Genomic DNA, 20,601 nt, shown 5'->3' on the forward strand with positions numbered 1-20,601 from the left:
ACCCGAGGCCCTGGGTGCAGCCAGGACTGCATCCAGGTGCATCTCTCGGGCCCAGGAGAGTCCCGTGGTTGCTGAAGCTCTTCTGAGTCGTGACTGCCTCTCGTGACTGCGCGTGACCCGGCTGACCACCTCTCCCACCGGGCAGGGGACCGCGCCCCCGCCCAGCGCTTCCACGCTCTCGTGCACTTACCCGAGAGGGAGATTCCTTCCGCGAGCCCGTACGGAAGATACGCAAAAATGATCATCATGCCGAACTCCAAGGAAGGCGTTTTCCTCAGGTCAATGTGCTTGAGCACGTAGATGACAGTTGTCAAGGAAAAAGAACACGGGGCCGTGGACGGGAGGTCTAGCGAGGGCACAAAACGCTGCCTTCCAAACCCGTTATGTTAAACAACGGACACAAGATTCTGGAATATTCTGAGCTAACTAGTGAAAATCTGTCATCGCAGATTTTTTTTTTCCCTTCGCAGGGAGACTGTAGTTTTAAGAAAGGGACCCTGACAAAACTAAGAAATGTAAATTCCGAGACACATGGGGAGGGGAAATTAAAATCGACCTCAGTCAGCTCCTTTAAGAACGCTGGCTGGAAGGCGGGCAACGTGCCAGGGCCGTGGGCGGCAGAGCGGGGGGCTGCAGACGGACTGGGGACAGCCCGCGCTGCCGGGTCCCTTCCGGGGCCTTGTGACACTTTCGCCTCCTCCTGCCCCATCATGAGCTAATGGGGTTTCCAGGCTCGGGTTCAATGTCCCATGGGAGGGCCGCCTGTCCTACGCCCGGGGCCGTCCAAACTCCTGCTCCTGAAACGGAGAGTCTCCTGCGTCTCCCAGCATCGTCCCCGTGCCCACGGGGGCACCTGGCTTCAGCAGCAGGTGCTCCCCGCCCCTTGTGAGGAAAAGAGAAATATGGAGGGAGGCATTAAGCTGGTGAACGTTTTCTGTTTTGTTCTGTTTATCGGTGCAAGATGAGAAGCTGTCACCCAAGTCAGCAGAGCATCCAGGCTTCTGGACAAGAGAGGCGACGGGAAAACTCCACGGGGTGACAGACAAACACACCTGTCCCCGGCGAGAGAGGCTCCTCCGGCCATCTGGGGGACAGCCTGCTTGCTCGGGGGGCCGGGCGGCCGTCTCCCCGAGACGCAGGCTCAGGCCGGCCCCGAAATGGCCGGGCGCCTGTCTTCCCATCACGACCCGACTGGGACGAATGTTCCAGAGCAATGAGGGTGTCGCCGGCCTTCACGGGCCTCTCTCCTTCTCCTTCTTCTTCTGCACGCGAGAAAATCAGTGCACGTAACTGAGACGAGCTCTCTTTGAAAGCCTCTTTTCTGGCCCTTCCGGATAAACACTTCCAGATTTCCTCAACTCAGCATTTTCAAATGAAATTAATTCCCAGTTTTCTGAATGTGGAAAGTGAGACAGCAGAAAACGAAAATCATCTGAATGCAGTTTTCGTACTCCAGGAACTCAGAGGCCTCCCGAATCCGATCTGATATCCAGCACGATTTTGCAGCTTTACAGTGACATTCTCAATCTCACGTGTTAAATTTAAAAATCTCTGAGTTTAAATTAAAGTGCTACTGGAGCCAACACTAGGCGTAAAAGTCCTCCATCACACGCCACCTCAGACTAGCCCTGGTGCCCCCAGGGGGCCGGAGGAAAAGGCTGGAGACGGAGGTGTGGAGCACACTCCCCTCCTCCGTGCCCGTTCGTCACATGCAAAGGATATTAATGCAGAGATTAAGCCCGTGAGAGTGCCGAGCGCGGCCGAGCCAAAGAACATTTTGAGGAAGTAGCCAAGGGCTTGTAAAAATGTTTGCCACCCACTGACATCTGACATATTTTTTCTTGTTAAACCTTCAGCTGTGCTAGGAAATAAAAGAAAACAGAAGGAAGTTAAAACGTTATAGACAAAAGTTATTAGAAATTAATTTAGAATGCAAAGCTTTGTCCTGGATTGCCCTCCCATTCCTCTGTCCCATCATTCGGTGCGGCACACGTGTTTGTCCACCTGTTCCGTCCCGGGCGCAGTGCCAGTGCCCAGGGGTTCCGAGGTGAGGGCCAGGCCCCTGCCCGCGAGGAGCTGCCCAGTCTAAGGTGATGGAACGCATGACCATCTGGGGTGAGGGCGCAGGGCTACGGCAGCACCACGGTTCTGCGTGGCGTGTGGTTTAGAGCTAGGCTACAAAACAATGAGGGAAAAGCCCTGGGCAGAGGGAACAGCATGCACAGAGGCAGGGAACCGAGAACACAAGCACATTCTGGGAACATTCGAGTACACAGGTTAGTATGGATAAAACACATACACAGGATGGGCGGGCGCAGCTGGCGGGGGAGACAGAGGCGAGGGGTAAGGCCAGAGCAGCAGGCAGCTCGGGGCCTGCGAAAGGCGTTTGGTGAGCCAGGCTCAGGGCTGCTCCTCCCCCTCGGAGGCCCTGGGAGTGTTTCCAGCATGGGGGGCCGGGGCGGCGGGTCCTGCAGTAAAACTTGAAACTGAGCCTGGGGCGTACAGTCCGGCTGGAATGGAGCCGCCTAAAGAAAACCCGCCACTGGGTGGAGCCAGAGAGGGTGGAGTTAGGAGGCAGAAGGGGGAAGAACTGGAAGGGCTTTCCTTTCACTGTAACAGAACAAAGTAAACCTGTCAGAAGCCATTAAATTCAGTGGTTGGTTTCACCCACAAAGGGAAAACCATTACACCGTTACGATGGGGTTGCTCTCATTACGCACCCTTCTCCTGCAGTCAGATCCTGCCTTGGGCTGTTTCCTACATCCATCCGCTTCTCCCCCTTCCTGCCCTCCAGTGTGTCCCTGAGTTTATGCCTCGCTGGTCTCTACAGACCTCCCTGTCCTCCCAGGACCACCCATTCTCCATCCGGTGGCCTGAGTCAGCCCCAGAAAATGAATGCACCTCTGACCAGGTCATCGGCCTGTTCACAACCCATCGACAGCTTCCCTGCTGCTTTGCCGGAGGACGCCTAGTCGTCTTAGCTTGACCTTGTTACTGGCACTGGGGTTCTTGGGTTTCCCAAAACAGTAATCAAGAGGAAACCCCAGAGGAACTTCCAGACAGATTTTATGAAGCTCACGCTCGAGCACAAGGGAGGCAGCCCAGAAGAAAGGACGGTCCTCTGCACTGGCTGGGGGGCTGGCTCTGCTCAGCTGCTCTTACAAGCCGGGGACAAAGCAGGCTTGGTCGGGAAGACAGGCTTTTGGAAAAGGTGGGCTTGCACATTTTCCACTTCAGGGTGGGGTGACCCTCTTCCTGCTGCGTTGCCCGGTCACTGCGTTCACACCCGCTCTGTGGGGGTGGGATGGCGGGACCCTGGGAAGGCTGCACAGAGTGAAACCCTGATCAGCCGCGCACGCGGGTGAGTGGTTTAAGCAGGCAGTTACAGGGAGGTGCAATCAGCTCCTTCTGTGTTTGGGGTAGGGAGTGCAGGGGCAGAGACATTATTGCATTCCTTCTGGTCACCTGGTCTGAGCTTGGCTTCCTGGCCACCCGGTATTGCCCGTTTCCGGGCTCAGGTCCCTGTGCAGTTTCAACCTGACTCCTGTCCCTGCCACACCCCTCGATCCCCTCTCCTCGATCAGGGTGGGCCAGAGTCACGGGCACCTCCTTGCAGTCACTTCGCATTTGTCCCTAGCCCCAGCTCACTTGCCAGTTTGTGTCTCGGAACCCAGGGTCAGGTAACTTCCTCAGGGACACCTGCCCTGGGCCCTCTGCGCAGACCGGCCATTTCTCAGGCCCCCCGCTGCCGCCTTCTCCAGAGCAGCTGAGAACTAATGAACCGGCGCACGGGCACCAATCCTGTTCAGCTGCCCCACGTCCAGGGCCTCCGGCAGCGTCCAGCACCCAGAAGACACCCAATAAACTGTTGCTGAGTCGGTAAACAAAGCGAAGAAGTGTCAGCAGTAATACTCAGCTTCATTACTCAGCATTACACTAACTGGTGTAATTATAAAGCCAGATAATCTCTGACAAAAGAGTAGCTAGATCAAACAACCTCAGGGAGCCTTTCGTGGGGATGCACTGCGCAATGTAACACACGTTTCTGCCACGTCCTGCAAGGAAAACATCTTTTTTCACCCAAGCGCTCTCCAAACTCGCCTCAATGCACCACCGCCCCCATCCCCTCTCTTTCCGAGGAGACCACCGGTTCCCATCCCGCTGCCTCGGGGAATGCTGGGATCCAGCGAGGCTCTTACCGGGACAGTGCTTTCGAGGGCTGAGATCGCCCAGCGTCCCCGAAGGGTCTGTGGACACGCACACAGTGTCTGGCCCCCGGCCCAGGCAGCTCCCTCAGCCGGTACACCCACCGGCCAGGACGGCTGCTTTCTTTCTGTGTGGAGGAGGCTTAGGCCACTCTGAACTCAGGACGGATGGAAGCAGAATCTGGACTCTTTCTGGCCTGGTAATTGTCTACATTGTATTTTTTTCAGGTCACGTTTCGCACACCTTACGAACATAAAACAATGCTGCCTCAGAATCCAGTTCTTGAGCTTAAACTGTAGCTCAAAAGGTTCGTGCCGAACAAAAGGTTCCCTCCACAGTAGTTATTTGAAGAACAAATTGTCATAGCAACAAATCAAAGCTAAAAATAATTTAATTAAAGTTAATGAAGAAATAGAAGATACTTAGCTTTCTGGCACTTCTGAAAGTGAAAACATGAAAAAAGGAGTAATTCATGCTCATATTCAGTTGCAAAGAAAAATGAGTCAGATCACTTTGAAGATGATCATTTACGAAATATACCTGTAAAACAAGGCATGATTCTACCTTGTAGTCGAGGACAGTGGGCAACAGCTCCCCCCTGTGATGCCAAAAACAGGGACAGGCCGGCCCTGCCCCCTGCTCCCCCACGTCTCTCTTCTATCTGAAAACGCCCACCGACTCCCGAGGCTGCCCCCCAGAAGCCTCCGGCGAACCCTGCAGCGTGGCGGTGTTCCGCCTGCACGGCTGTGTGCACTTCTCCGAGAGCATCTTTCTCTCGCCTCGGATTGAGTTTGTCGAGTCCAGCTGGTCTCTGAGCAGTGTCCGGGCCACAGAGGTCCCGCACCCAGTGCTCATGGAGGACGGCCAGCCTACAGCGTGTCTGAGAGCCAGGGAGGTGGGCTGCAGCTGAGGTCGGGGACGCCCCGCCCACCCTGGGAGGCCCCGCCCACCCACGTCCCTGCAGTGGGGGAAACCACATGGGCATGTGTCCACAGACCCAGTCCGGGGAGCTGCTGGCACAGGTGCCCCTGCCGCCTTCGAAAGTACTTCGCCGGGAAGAACCTTTGGCTACTTTTAACGAATGATTCCATGGTTTCTCATTTTAAAAAGAGAGTATCTCCTAGTCTTTGGCCTTCTTTTTTTTTTTTTTTTGTGGCAGACCTGGAAAAGCTCGGAAAAGGTCCTACTTCTGACGGATTTAAAAAAAATAATAATAAATTAGAGACAAAGCAATTGAGTTTAGCTCCTAATGTATGAAAATAACTCATGATGTCACCTCCAATTTGGGCACAATTCCTTATCACAAACATTCAATATATGCAGCCAAGATATGAGATCGAAGTCAAAACCGGAAAGCTAAGAAGCTTTCAGAATAGATCCTAAGAAAAAATATAGCCGTCCGATTTCTTAAAGGTCTTACGGCAAGATATGTGAGAATTTCCTAGTACAGCTACAGAAAACTCTGTTAAGAGATATGTGGAAAAGCCAGCAACAGGGTGAAATGATGTTGCAGAAGATTATTTCACCACCTCTGTTCCGTGGAGAAGCTGCAGTGTGGGGTATGAGCTCATCTAAGTAAGATAAATGTACACTTCCACCCAACTGTTAACTGTAATTATCTCTGGGTAATAATGCATGTAATTTTTCTTTCTTCCTTTCTTCTTGTGTGTGTTCTAAATGTCGTATGAATTATGTATGTATTATTTTTAGAATAACAAAAGTATTTTAAAGTTTCTCTTGTTTAGGTTCGCTAAGCGCTTCTTCTTGCAGTTAAGCAACCTGGGGTAAGTTCTCCCTGCAGAAGCAGCATGAAAACAGAGCCGACAGACACACAGTAGCGGGGCAGGTGCAGGAGGGCAGAGGGTCTCGCGTCGCCTGCTGTCGGATGCTCATTGCAGAGCCCCACACCGCTGCTCAGTCCTCAGATCCAGGCATAGGAGGAGGAGGAGGCGTTACCGCCCTCACAGCCACCGAGACTGCCGAGAAGCCTGCGGCTCAGGAGGTGAGGGAGCCGACCCAGGGCCACACAGCTGCGAGTGGTGGCACAGGAAGGTGGGACAGGTGGTAGTAAACCAGGCAGGGAGGAGGAGGGAGACACGTCTCACCCTCTGGCTCAGCAGCCCCGAGCCTGGTCCGGTGGGATTGCCGGGTCTTCCGACCACCACAAGCAGGGACAGTGCAGGGGGAGGGGGTCCTGAGGCTCTCCTGGGAAAGGGAGCCTCGGTCACACTTTCACCAACTACGATGAAGAGCCTTTACCAACCGGAAGAAAGCCTTTGCAGCTGTACATTATTCCCGAGGTTTAGAAGGGGAAGGAGGAGCCTGGAAACTGACTAAGGTATTTAACCCCTGAACCCCGATAGCTGGTGCACTCAGATTGGCCGGGTGCCCACGTGTAGCCTCGACTCAAGCGTATAAAGCGATCTCACTAACAAACTTGCTAACAACTTTATTTCCCCCACGCCCGGGGGCACTCAGACTGGCCGGGGCCTGCCTGCAGGTCGGCACTCACACCTGGCTCACACATACACCTGCCGTCCCATTCCCACCACATGTGTTGCCTCTCGCTTGCATCCTTCCCTTGCGAGCGAGGCAAGCACTGAGGAATAGGCTTGGGGGGGCGGGGCGGGGGCGGGCCCTGACCCCGGATCTCTCCCCGGTACCAGCATCACCAGGACTTGGGCCCAAGTCAGCCTGACTCCAAAGTCTGGGCTCTTTCCACTATAAAACATCCTTTCAGTCCAGTGTACGAATTACGAATGTCGTCTATGGTAAAGCTTTTAAGAAAATGCTAACCACCACAGAATGTTATGCTTAGCAAGGAAGCTTGCGACAAAGGAAACAAGTCAGGATTCAGATCACAGAAATTCTACTCTCCATCAGAACCCTGACTGGCTCCCAGAATTCTCTTGGCTCATCAAATCGCACGCTGTACAGGGTTCTTTTCTCCAACTGCTGTGGCTGCTGGTACCTTTTCTGGTTTTTGGCAAAACTGTTTGGCTCTCTTGCCCACACCGGCCAGTGAACACCACAAAACGCAGAGTTCAAGGATAAACACATTTGAAATTATCTTGAATTCTGTTTCTTTCCCCAGAGACATCTTACGATTCACCTTTCATCGCTCCTATCCCATCAACAAGGGCAGTGACGCGGATGCACGTTTGAAAGAGACCCGCAGTTTCCAAAGTGGCTTCCACCCAGCGGCAACTTAAGAAAGGACGCCGCCACCCCCCCCCCGCTATCCTCCTCTCCAGCGGGGAGAAGGGAGGCGACCTGCGGCAGCTCCCCAGTGGGGAGCAGGGCCCCATCGGCAGCGGTCTGCAGCACGCGGTCCACACACTCACCCCTCAACAGGCTGCTCAGTCACCGTCTGGGGAAACTGTGAAAAACCCAAGTTCTTAGCACCCACCTCAGACCAGTCGCTGGCTCAGAAGCCCTGGGGTGGGGCCTGGGGATGCCACATCTAATAAGACCCCCCGGCGATGCAGACGAGAAGCCGCACTCCCGACTACTGCTACCAGGTCGGTCACAAGAGGCGGACCACCCCAGACCTTGACAGTATCCCCGGGGCACGTCCTCGCTGGTCAGGACAGAAAGGGGCAGGCGAGCCGGTCACCCAGGGGACAGCAACTGCACACACAGCTGCATGGGAACCTCTGTCCTTCTGTGCCAAGGCCCTGCCGTTCTGTCCCCCGGGGAGGGCACACTCACTTGGTCAGGACAATGGACACGGCGTCGTTGAGGATGCTCTCCCCGAAAACCAGCATGTTGAGCACCGGGTCCACGTGGAGTGCGTTGAAAATAGCGATGGTGGCCACCGGGTCGACGGCAGAAATCAGGGAGCCGAACGCAAAACTGTAACGAAGGGAACAGGAGGGGCAATGCTGTAACGCTCCTCACTTGGTCCACGCATTAAAGCGTTAGAACCGGGGACCGTGTTTGATTGATGTGACGTAACAGCACACCCACGGTGGCTGACGCAGTAACAGGGGCTGCCGTGTTTTTTCTTCTTACGACATCACATCGGCGGACGGACGCCGAGGGTGGAGCAGTGAAGTGGCCACTCGAAAAGGGGTTGTCAGGAACGGCTTGGCTGTCTGCTCTGCACATCGAGACTCCGCGGGGCAGCGGCGGAGGGAAGACTTCGGCTCACAGGCATGAGACTCCCCAGCTCGTTGGTCGGAGCGGTGGGGAGCACGGCGGCTCAGAGGCCGCCCCCAAGTGACCCCTGGGCTGCTGCGTCTGAATCCTGCTCTGCCCCTTGCCTCGGCCCGGGACCAGCCCCAGCCTCCGCTCACACGTGTAACATCTAAAAAGTGCCAGGAGCAGCAGCGCTAGCGTGCTTCAGGAGATGGGCGGCTTGGCTGGCAGACACCCACCCCAGAGCTGCCTCCTGCCGGCCGGCGGCCCTCATCCACGGCGCCCACAAAGGTCTCGTGACCTCCAACGAAGATGCGTCAGCGGCCCGCTGTGCTTCAGGCGCCGAGGCTAATGCTAACAGCAGACCTGTCTGTGCACGGACCAGGCCCCAGGTGCTGTGCGAAGCACGTGACATGGAGCAGCTCAATAATCCACCCGGTGACCGTAGGAGACGTACCACTATTGCCCGGTGACACACAGGACACTGAGCTTGTCTGAGGCTGGGCGGCTAACAAGCGGCAGAGGCAGGATTCAAACACAGTCCATCCGGCTCAGAGTCGGTGCCTCTGCTTAACCACGACACCGGATACAGCAATATCCAGGGGCTGAGACCAACCCAGAAAATGACATGTTTTACACAGGACATCAGGGCGATAGAGAAAGAGTAACCTGGAAGGGGGGAGGCATGCGCGATCAGATGGGTGGTCAGGAAAGGCCTCGCTGAAGAAATGACACTTATCTGAACAAGGACCTGGACAGTCGGCAGGTGGCCGGGCCAACATCTGGGGGCCGTGGCAACAGCCAGCTGTCCCTGCAAGCCTTCTGCCCCCTCAAACCGCCAAGGCCTTCGTCCTGCGTCGGCAGCATGGGCAGGCCCGCCCCTCCCACAACACAAGGCCCAGCACGGAGCCCCAGTGCCAGGGCCCTGCGTGAGAGCCGTCAGCCAGAGACGCCACCGCTGCGTCCCACCCTCACCAGCTCGCAGTCTGGGAGGGAAGGGGGAGCCTCCCGGCCTGCGGACGGAGTGTGCTCTGTCCACTCCGCCATCCCCAGCGGCCCTCCGTGGCCACTGGACTCTGGGCTCAGGGAGGGGAGCGCTGGCGGGAGGAGGTGCCGGCTGCCTCACCAGGCACGGCTCTCTTCGGGAATCAGCACCCTGGCCTTCGGATTTCCGGGGCAGCTCCCTGCGGGTTCGATTCCTGTGAGTTCACACAGGGGAGCCGGCTCGCCTCAAGGAGGGTCTCCGGATCCCGAGCTGAGGACCAGACCCAGAGGGTCTCAGCTCAGACCCCAGTTCCCACTGTCCCTGTCCTCACAGAAGTTGTGACACGCATCGTGAGCTGTCCCTTCACCTGCCTCTCGCCTCCCCTGTGAGCACCAGGGGTGTGGGCCCTGCGTTTCAGCCATGGGTATACTCCCAGGATGGGTGCTGAGCATGGCGCAGAGAGCTCGGTGGAAGGCAGACAGGCTGGAGGGAGGGAGGGAGGGAGGGAGGGGAGGCTGGGTAACGAATGACCACCAACCTGGGAGACCCCGTTTGGCTGGCGGCTGCCTGTGAGGCCCTTGTGCTGCATCCCAGACACAAGACCTTCCACTCTCCCTTCTTTCATTCCCTCCCTCGTCACTCATTCATGGCAGCTTCGCAGGGGCCTCGAAGGAAGCTGACTGTCTAAAAAGTGTATTCTGAGGTGGGGGGGAGGCAGGGGTGTGGGGACAGCCCTGGGAACCCCTGTGCCTTGTGCTGACTTTGCTCCGCCAGCCGAGGGCCCCTCCTCCCATCCCCCAGTGCCACATGGCAGAGCAGACAGCCACGGCTCTCCCTGCTCAAACACCCATGCGCCCTGGTTTTGGTAGCAGCACCCCAATTTTCCTTGGAGGTGCCACTTCCTACTCTCCATCCATGCAGTTGTGTGGGACTCTAGGGCTGGGCAGGGGACCCGAGCTTGGTCAACGTGGGTCACCAGCAGGCATCTGAGCAGGCCATGGGGAATTAGTTTGGCCATCTGGCAAGGATGGCTGAAGGGTGACATGATCCCGGAGCCATCGGCCGGTGCTGCCACGTGGGGCAGATGTGCCTGAGGAGGAAGCCAGTCAGGGAGGAGCGGAGCTGCGTCCGGGAAGATTCCTGACACTGCAGGCCCCGGACGGCCGTCACGCCAGAAGCCATCACTCTGGGGACACTTCAGTTCTATGAACCAACTTCCGTCTTCGAAAAGCCACTTTGCGCTGGGTTTCCGATGCACTGAGAGGAGCCTGCCTGACGCCCTTTGCCACCGTCCCCGGGGCCTCCTGAACTGACTGCCGGTCAGACGCAGGAGCCAGAAGGCGGACTGATGAGTGGGTAGAGCGAGGGAGAGACGGAGGACCCACGCGAGAGCAGACATAGCGGAACGGTAACTACAGACTCAGGGTGGCGCTCACGTGGCCACTTGGCTGTCCGTTCCAGGTTTCTCAAGAAAGGGTTGGGGGGAAAGGCCTTGCATAAATTACACAGCACGTGGTCGGGGGTCTCAGCTGGGGTGGAGCACTTCCCTGGAAAGTCTGAATGGGAGCTGCCTGCGTCACCAGCAGCCCTGAAACCGAGGGGTCATGTGACTTGCCGCCAGCTGCTCACTTCACACCTCCACGCCCCAGTTTTCACAAGGCCCGAAGCCAGAAGTTCACCTTAAAAATGTGTTTTCTTGATTCCATCATCTTAAGGAACGGTAACATCAAGAACACAAAAAGAGCCCTGGCCAGTGGGGCTCAGTTGGGCGGGGCATCATCCCGCAGACCGAAAGGTCGGGGGTTCGATTTCCGGCCGGGCACACGCCTTGGTTGCGGATTCGGACTGGGGCTCCTGCGGAAGGCAACTGATTGATGTTTCTCTCTCTCTCCCCCTTCCCCCCTCCACTCAATGAGCATGTCTTCAGACGAGATAAAAACAACAAAAAAGAGAAAAAAAAGGAAACAGTCTAGGATGCTGAAATAATTCGGGGTGTATCTGGGAGTAAAATACCTCTCCAGCAGAAATGTCTCTAAAATAAAATGCAAGAAAGTTTTGGTTTCTTTTCTTCTTTTTTTTTTCTTACATGTTTTCTTTAGTGCCGATGTCTGTGGGTTCCAAATTTCTGTGGGTCACAGACATTTGACCTGCATGGTGTTTTTGAAAAACTGAACAAGTTGTCAACATTTAAAAACCAGAAGATTCCCTATTAAAATCTAAAAACCTGTCCTCTTTTGAAAAAAATGTAAAACAATATCTAGTGATTCCGGGGCATAAAGGTAACTAGCAGGCGGCACTGGGGAGCGGCTGCCCCAGCAGACAGGCCGTGCTCTCTGGTTCACGGTCCCCCCTCGAGTGCACCTGGCCAGCGCCCCCGTGACGTGACGTGCCGTGCCGAGCTCTGCCAGGCCCTGCAGCTGTGCGGTGTGCCACTGCTGGCTGGTTTCCCCAGCACACTCCCCACCCGTGGGACAGTCACTTTCCAACAGGAAACAACGCCCGGCTGTCACTCCACTGGTGTCAGGAACGGTTCTCTCACTCCTCCCGCCTCGACACCCCAACCACCGGTTCCTTTCAGTTCCACAGGAATTTGCCGGGCACGTTCTGTATTTCCTCTTGGTTGCCCCCAATCAGGTTGAAGGACGGGAGGCCTTGACCCCTTCCTTTACTTGGACTTGCTTTGGGCACTTCTTTTCACTGGTAAAATTCCTACAAAATGCAGGGCACCCGTTCTGGCTTATTTCCAGCTCCTTCTGGGACAGGAATGTGACTTTTGCTACTTGTTTATATATCAAAACTATCTTTCAGCCAAAGCTCTGACATTCATGCCCCTGGGAGGAAAATGAGATTGGACTTAATGTTATCGGAGACACATTTCCCAGGGAAAGGGCTCTGAGATTCTAGTCCCCAGGGTGCTGCTGAACATGAAAGCTCTGGCAGGCCGGATGGGAGCGACCGGGGCAGAGCGCTTGGGCTGCCTCCTCACTCCCCAGCCCTGTGGCAGGAAGGACCAGCGCTGACGCTGACGCTGACGGGCTGCATCCTCCTCGCTGGATTCTTCAGGGAGGAGACCAGGCTGACCTCTGTCCCAGCACCAGATCTGGAGACTTCTGAGAGACAGCTGCCTAGGCTGCTTCTCACTAAGCCAGTTATGGAGATTCCTGGACTGGCTTCCACGCAGCAGCCCTGAGAGCTCGCTGGAGTAGCTTCAGAAGGAGGAGGACACCCATAGGAGAGCCGGTGGCCCTGCCTGCTCCTCACACCATACCCCGCCCCCAGACTGGGAAGGAATCCCAGAATAGAGATTCATACCTCACTCCCCCCATCCCCAACCCATTTCAAAGTTTATACAGTTGTACTTTTCACTGTGGCCATTGACAAGGACTTAGAAATCAGCCGAAAAGGGTTCTTACTAATAAATCAATGGTGCAGTGTGTGGTGTTGGGGGGCGGCAGTTAATTTTCCCCCCAAACCCAGGGAGCTGGGTTAACCCCTGAGTTACTCCCTCCAAAGCTTCAACTATAGTAATCGTTTCAATCAGCAATGTTCTGACCAGAGATCTTGAAAATTTCCTCCATCTAGTTTTGATTCATTTCAGAGACTCGCATTAATTCAGAATAGATTCTACAGAGAAATCAGCAGCAAAACAAAAAGAGAGAAAGAATAGAGAGGTACCACACCCAGGAATCAATGTCTCAAAATGTCCCCGGTCCCAAAAGTAGTCACATGGGTGTTCGAGTGTGAAAGATTTACCTGTCTGTCATGTTGAGTTTAGAGATTACATCAGCCTGCAAAACAAAACACACAAACACAGAGACACAAAAAAATCCCCCTGGAGAACAGCCAAAAAGATTAAAATGTCCATTAGTGCTAGTCCACATACTGATAAGGACATTCATCTTCCGCCCTCAAAACACTTGAAAAAACATTTTAAACTCCTCTAACTTTTAGTTTAAACATGCATCTGATCATCATACAGCAGAAGCATGGAAAAAAATGCTACGTGTTTCAGGCCAAATTAACTACAACTTTCTTTCCCAAAGTTTACTCATATCTGGTACTAGAAGCCGGGCAGTGAAGAAGGCTGCAGGGCAGACGGGTTCACCCTGGAGCCGCCGAGGCGGCGGTGGAGGAGAAAGTCAGACGGGACGGGCCTCAGAGCCCTCGGCGGTCAGGAGAAAAGACAGCAGACGCGCTGTCGGACCCCCGCAGGAGAGACCTGCCCCCCGCCCCGCTGCCTGACCCTCAAACTGACGTAACAGAACTGGGGCAGGCACACTTGCCGCCACGGGCCACACAGAAAAAGGACTGCTGTGCGCGGATGTGCATAAGGCAAAACCACGAACACTGCCCCCCCCCCGCTGGGGGTGGGGGGCTGATTTAAATGGATTCGAACAATCTGAACCCCAGGCACAGAACACCCAACTGGTGACCCTGGGGCTGGTGTAGCGCTGGTGGGAAGTCCAGAGCATGTAAGTGTTCAGGGGGACACGTTAGAACTGAGTGAACACGTTCAGAATCATCTTTGGTTTTTAAAACGCAAATTTTAATTTTAAAAAAGGAGCATTTAACCCCGATTCAGTGTGTATAACAACACAACCGATAGTGTTGTAGCCTGAGGATCTCGATGATACATGTTCTGCTTTATTCTTAGGTATTTCAACTTAAGACAATATTGGTTTGTGAGAGCAAATCAATGCTGTACTTTTGAGGATCACGGAAAAGATCCGCTCAGTTCCAGACACCGAAGCCCTCGAGGACACGGAGAGACAACTTCGGCACCACTGTGCCGTGCCTCCTGGGAGCCTGGACTCCTTCCAGGGGCACGGGGACCCCCGCCCGCCTCCCTGCACCAGTGCTGAGAAGGTAAGACTGTCCAAGTTTTCCAAAGACAGTTTTCTTACCTGGCCCAGAAAATAAATCCCTCCGCCTACCACAAAGGCGGAAATTGCTGTACCAAACACAGAAAACAAGATGATGGAACCAATATTCTGGAAGAAGTTACCCTGTTTGAAAGAGCAGAAACGAGAGGAACAATTAGAAAAGCCGCTCCAGCCGAGGAAGGCAGAGCCCCCACACCTGGCGCTCCTCAGGTGCTTGATTCTCTGGGGCGGCGCCGCCACCCGCCCCGTTTGGCAAGCCGGACGCCGGGGAGCCTGCCCGCACGCCCGCATCTGATGCGGAGCCCGGTCCCGCGGCTTCCGCCTCCCCCAAGCCGCTCCCATCCCCCCGCACCACCACCACTTCTCTCCATCGTCACCGCCAGGCGCCACCTTCTCCCCCAGGACAACAACAGCTGTAACAGGTCTCAACCGCTCCGACCCTTGCCCTCCACTCTCCAAGGGCTTCCAGAATGATCTCTGCAGAAGACAAATCTGATTGCGCTGCCTTAACTCTGACCCCACCCCACCCCACCCCACTCAAAATGCAGCTAAAACCCAACCGAAGCCCGGATGGTCGACCCCTGGGAAGGCCTCTGACCGGGTCCCACTTTGTTTTCTGGGCGCCAGTCACACCGGTGGCTTTCTGTTCCTCACGCACTGGGGCTCCCTGGTTTGAAGCCCCTCTCCTTCTCTGTGCGCCCCCCCTACTTCCCTTCGCTCGGTGAACCTCCCTCACCCTGAGATCTCGGGGCACTTCCACCGTTCCCGAGGGAGGCCTCTCTGATCCCTGGGCCAAGCCACGTCCTGTTCTGCGCTCCCAGTGCGCAATGACCCTCTCCCGGCAGCACTTGACATGCGGCGGAACATTTACATTTAGGTGTGAAACTACTTGGTGTCCGTCCTCCCCACGAGGCCGCAGGCTCGGTGGGGGCGGCGACCACACCTGCTTGTGTACAACGTCGCCGACGTGAGGCCCGTCAGAGGCCAGACGCCCGGTGAACAGGCACCAAAGGAATTAATTAATCGGGTTTCACGTCTGATCAGAGTGCAAGGTTTATACAGTTGTCATTTTTCATTTCACTAAGAAAAGGCACGCCACTACAGAGAGTGTCAAAACAGCAGATTATGCTGCCAGAAACCCCTCTTTGCTGCCCAGGCCTTTTAAACAATTTTATTTCGCTCTGTCGGCACCATCATCAAGTAGAAATAGGACAGATAAGATGTATTTCCCTCTGTACTCCATGGCGTTTAGGAGAAAATATTTGAGTCCAAGTAGCGTGATGACATCTTTCAAATTTCCATAAAATTAAGAAGATCGGCTGTTTCTGGGAACCCTGTGGACCCACTCGGGAACAACACCAGGAACCCTGACGGCCCCTCGACTGTGAGCGTGGACGAGGGACCCCAGCTTTTCGCCCGGGAGCTGGCGAGCCACAGACGACAGGAGCTGCCGTTTGAAAGCTCACTTCAAAAGGGCGTCCTCAGCTCGACCCTGGCTGACCACAAACCCTGCCCCCTGCAGGGGGTTTCTGAGCTTCATTCACTGCAACTCTGAGTCGGCCGCCCATGGTCTCACACTCAGTGACTTGGTCTGGCACGTCGATCCTTAGCCGCAAAGAACTTGAACTTAACTCAAGCCAAACACAATGATTTGTTTTTTTTCCTAAATAAACGGCTTTCATTGATGAGTCTTTCTTTGCAAAAAGCGGCTTTATTTTGTTAGTCTTTTAAAACAGACACAAGTAAGTCTTGGCCTGTTTATAGGGAGCTAATTCTGATAAAACATATGTAGGTGGTTAATGGTAATCTGGATGTTGGAAATTTACCCAAGTTCATGTTATCACACGATAAGAACTTCCCTTTGCTAAACAGAGTGAATTCATCTGCCTCTGACATAATGAATGCCCTATTGTTTGTATGACATTAATACTGTAAAAAGCCGATGCCTGGCTACCTAATGCATATCAACCTAGAGTAGCCTCACTGAACTTTCTATTCCAAATTTACACGAGCAAATATAGCAATATTAAGATAAAACACTTAAAGATGGCTTCCTGTCTCCTTTGGGGGAGGGTACAAAGTGGGCAGAGTCTCTGAATTCACATTTCCAAATCACATTAGTCCCTTTCACATAAATTATCACACTTTTCTGCTGGAAAGCCATCTTCAAAGAAATGATTTTCATTTTATTTTTTCTTAAGATTTTATTAATTTACATTTTAGAGACTAGGGAAGGGAGGGAGAAAGAGGAGAGAAAAATTAATGTGCAAGAAACCTCGATAGGTTTCCTCTCCCACTCCCCTCACCAGGGACCTGGCCCGAAACCCAGACTTGGGCCCCAGCCAGGAGTCGAACCGGTGCCCTTTCAGTTTGCAGGACAATGCACAGCCCACCGAGCCATACCATTCAGGGCAAAGAAAAGACTTTTAAAGAAATTATTATTTTCCTCAAATTTTGGACAAGTTTATTCCCCCTCCCTCCAAAAAGTCAGAAAATAAAACTTTCCATGCTCTTATATGATCATCAAAGTGTTGTTTTTAAGTCAAAATCCAATCCACTTCCTCAACTTTGTTTTAAAATATGTTCATAATCTGCCCTGGCTCGTGTGGCTCAGTGGATTGAGCTCTGGCCTGCGAACCAAAGGGTCTCTGGTTAGATTCCCAGTCAGGGCACATGCCTGGGTTGTGGGCCAGGTCCCCAGTGGAAGGAGCTTGAGAGGCAACCACACATTAATGTTTCCCTTCCTCTCTTTCTTCCTCCCTTCCCTCTCTCTAAAAATAAATTAAGAACAGAATTGTGGCTTTTATCTCCCTCAAGATTCTTCTTGAAGGAATAAAAATAAATACATAAAATAAAATATTTTAAAAATCTGTTGGTAATTCTTTAAGAATTATTTACAAAATGAAAGAATAGAAGACACTGACCTTCGATTCCTTCTTGCTTGTTTTTTTTTTAACAATTACCTGATGTCAGTAACAGTTTATAAGACTTGGGAATTTTTTTTCTACATTAAACTTTCTTTTCACATTTTCTGTGAATAGATGTACAATAAAATAACAACTTTAAAATAAATCTGGACTGAACATCTTAAAATACTTTTGGTTTAGTACCCAGGTGAAAAATTAAAAATTAATTTATACATTTTAACAAAAACTCTTGAAAAATTTAACATCCAAGTTTTATTATGTTATTCTTCATTTTGCTACTAGTAATATTAATATTAGTGATAAATATTATTATTTACAAGAAACGCTATGATTTATTTAATGTGGTGGGTGGTGCTTTGTATACATTTTTTCATCTAGTGTAAATTTGCAAGCCACCTGAGAAGTAGGGTTTTGGTGGGGTTTTTTGTGTTTTTAATTTCTACAGTTCCCAAAAGGAATCCATAGGGGGCAGCACATGATTAGATCTAGGTCTCTGGCTCCAAAGTCCAGCCTCTTTCCTCTCTCCAAGGGTAGGCCAAACCTCAGTTCTTCCAACCTTCATATTTTTTTTTATCATATTTACAAACTAATTTTTGTATTATTAACATTTTCAATGGAATCATCTACTTTAAAACTTAAATACATTGATATTTAAAGAAAACACAGGCCAAGAAAAACACCCATGTATACACATAAAACTGGCTTAAAAGTGAACAGCTAGGCCTGGCTGGCATAGCTCAGTGGATTGAGCACGGGCTGCAAACCAAAGTGTAGCAGGTTCAATTCCCAGCCAGAGTACATGCCTGGGTTGCAGGCCATAACCCCCAGCAACTGCACATTGATTTTTTTCTCTCTCTCTCTATCTCCCTCCCTTCCCTCTCTAGAAGTAAATAAATAAAATCTTAAAAAAAAAAAAAAAAGTAAGTGAACAGCTCCCGCCTGGGCAGAGGAGTCTGCTGGCATCTGGAGGTCAGAGACCAGAAGTGACAGAGCAAAGCAGGGACTGTGCGGGGGCCAGTGATGCTGCTCCTCGGGCTGGAGCTGGGGAGCTAAGACTGGGAGGAACCACCGTGGGACTGGGGAAATGTGCCAGAAGGAGCCAAAAGATGAGGCAGAAGGATGCGGCTCCATCCCGTGTGGAGCAGCTGGGCCGGGGAGCAGGGGTACAGGTGGAGACTGGCAGAGGGGGGGAATTCCAGCGGGGAGCTGAGGCCCAGGGCGGGGCACCGAGGGGAGACACTGAACGAGGAACGGGCCTAAGGCGGCCGAGGGCCCCTCGAGGTGAGCTGGGAGACTCCAAAGGCCCAGGGCACACGTCCCTGTCCACCCAGGACACAGTCTTTGCTTCCAACACGTGTCGGTCTGCGTCCCACGAGAAGAGTCAATGTGCCGTCTGTGCAGCTCTGGAAATCTCTCTGGCCGTCTTCCTGGCGAAGCGCCCTCTGCGGACAGCACTCGTCCGATAAACCGCCCTGCCTGAGACTGTGCGCGCAGCCCGCTGACCGTGTCTGCTCCTGCCCGCAGGGCAGGCCGCCCGTCCAGCTTCTCCCACGCACGCCCAGGGTGCGCACACGGAGACACGGCTGCTAAGTCAGCGCTCGGGCTTTCAAGGAGCCTGCCTTACCCACGCGGAAGCCATCCAGCCTTACCTTGTGCAATGAATATCCCGACTCAAATATAATAGGTGGAAGCAGCAGAAGGAAGAACATATTCGGACGGAACATTTCTTCTTCCTGTAAATATTCAATGGGTACTTTCAGAGGCAATTAAGAAATACACCCATCAGTAAAGAGTCAAAGCAATTCTTCTCTTAGGCCTAGCCCAGTGGAAACATATCATGTTTTAAAAACTGCATGATAAAAACACCAAGCAGGAAAACAGATACCCCCCCAAAAAAAAATAAAACATGCATTTTAAAATGTAGGATAAGTGAGTTTAAAAGATGACCAGAAAAAGAAAAAGCAGAATGAATTGCTTCTAAACAAAGTCGTATGCTTTTTTATCCTTTACTAAGGCAAGAAAATTAATTTTAATATAGAAAACACTTCAAACAGAACACTTTCAAAAATAAGCCCACAGATTGGAATCCTCCAGGACAAAGGTGCTGGCGATCCCTAACACACTCCACCTGGAGGAGGGGCAAACCCTACGCGTGTTTGCGAGAGCCCCACCTTCTCTCTGCTGCCACAGGCAAGGCTGCCCTTTTCCTCGACCAGACTGTGGTGAGGGAGCCCCCACCTGCCGCTCTCATGACTCAGGACGCAGGACCTGGCTGTAAAGCCAGTCCCTCAACAGGCTTTCAGGTTCAAATGTGAAGTACAGTTCTGAAAGGCACTTCCAGGCAGAGCCCTCTTTGGCGGGATGAAATAACCCTCTGATTGTTGGTGGGTTGGGGGAAAATACACTCTGGTCCTCAAGCCAAAAGAGACTGCATGTAATACATGTAAATTCTGCAAAATCAGGCCTTTTTTCATGTGAAAATTTCTAAGCAACAATCTTGACAGCCTGATTTCTTATCAAAAGCCATATTCAAAAGAAAGACTAAATGTTTTCTTACAAATGTACAGCTGTTACCATAAAGACTAAAACAGCATTTAAGAAAGGCTCAAAATAGAAGTAAATGATGACTTCTAATTAAGTCTTAAAATAACTGTGGGTGCAACCAGCTCGTGACTCAGACTGGGGCTGTGGGGCAAGGAACGGGCTGATCTCCGTGTTTCGTGGGGCAACCAATTCTCAGGATCCGGGCAGTGTGGCCACTGCGCTGGTCTTCTCGGGGTTTCACAGACTGAACCTCTGCTGGGAGAAAGGAGAACCCAGCGACAACGGATTGCGTAGTGTCCTCCAGCCCCAGGTCATGTCCACCTGGAACCTCAGAACGTGACCTCATTTGCAGATCAGGTCTTTGCAGGTGTAATTCAGGGAAGAACCCCCATGAGATCATACCGAATGAGGGTGGACCCCACACCCAAGGGGAGTGTCCTCGTTAGGGACAGGACAGGACACACCCACGCACAGCGAAGGCCGTGTGAAGATGAAGTGAGGCCGGACACAGCCGAGGAATCCCCGGGACCAGACGCTGCCCCCAGAAGCTGGAAGAGGCTGGAAGAGGCAATGAGGGATTCTCCCCAGGAGCCTGGATTCACTCCCTCCCCCGTCAACACCTTGATTTCTGATTCTAGACTCCAGAAATATGAGAGAATAGTTCTTTTTTTAAAGTTTTTTCTCCCTAATTATATATGTTTAGAGAGAAGGGAAAGGAGGGAGAAAGAGAGGGAGAGAAGAAACATCAATGTGTGGTTGCTTCCCACTGGAGCCCTGGCCCACAACCCAGCCGTGTCCCCTGACTGGGAATCGAACAGGCGACCCTTTGGTTCACAGCCCATGCTCAATCCACTGAGCTACACCAGCCAGGGCTAAATTTCTGTTCTTTTAATTCACCCAATCTGTGGCACTCTGT

The 20,601-nt window shown here is 52.8% G+C and overlaps 1 protein-coding gene across 1 annotated transcript in view; it reads right to left on the minus strand.

The window, feature by feature from the left end:
- The window catches only part of SLC9A8 (solute carrier family 9 member A8), a 61,600-nt gene that overhangs the window by 16,347 nt on the left and 24,652 nt on the right, over positions 1–20,601 (minus strand). The window contains exons 5-10 of the mRNA XM_045833204.1: positions 18,791–18,874; positions 14,236–14,337; positions 13,085–13,119; positions 7,918–8,061; positions 1,723–1,861; positions 191–296 (exon numbers count right to left, since the gene is read on the minus strand). Coding sequence (XP_045689160.1) covers positions 191–296; positions 1,723–1,861; positions 7,918–8,061; positions 13,085–13,119; positions 14,236–14,337; positions 18,791–18,874 — 610 coding nt within the window. The remainder of the gene's footprint in view (positions 1–190; positions 297–1,722; positions 1,862–7,917; positions 8,062–13,084; positions 13,120–14,235; positions 14,338–18,790; positions 18,875–20,601) is intronic.

This window comes from Phyllostomus hastatus, unplaced genomic scaffold (genome assembly GCF_019186645.2).
Source record: "Phyllostomus hastatus isolate PE091 unplaced genomic scaffold, TTU_PhHast_1.1 phas_contig_17, whole genome shotgun sequence".
Classification (NCBI taxonomy): domain Eukaryota; kingdom Metazoa; phylum Chordata; class Mammalia; order Chiroptera; family Phyllostomidae; genus Phyllostomus; species Phyllostomus hastatus.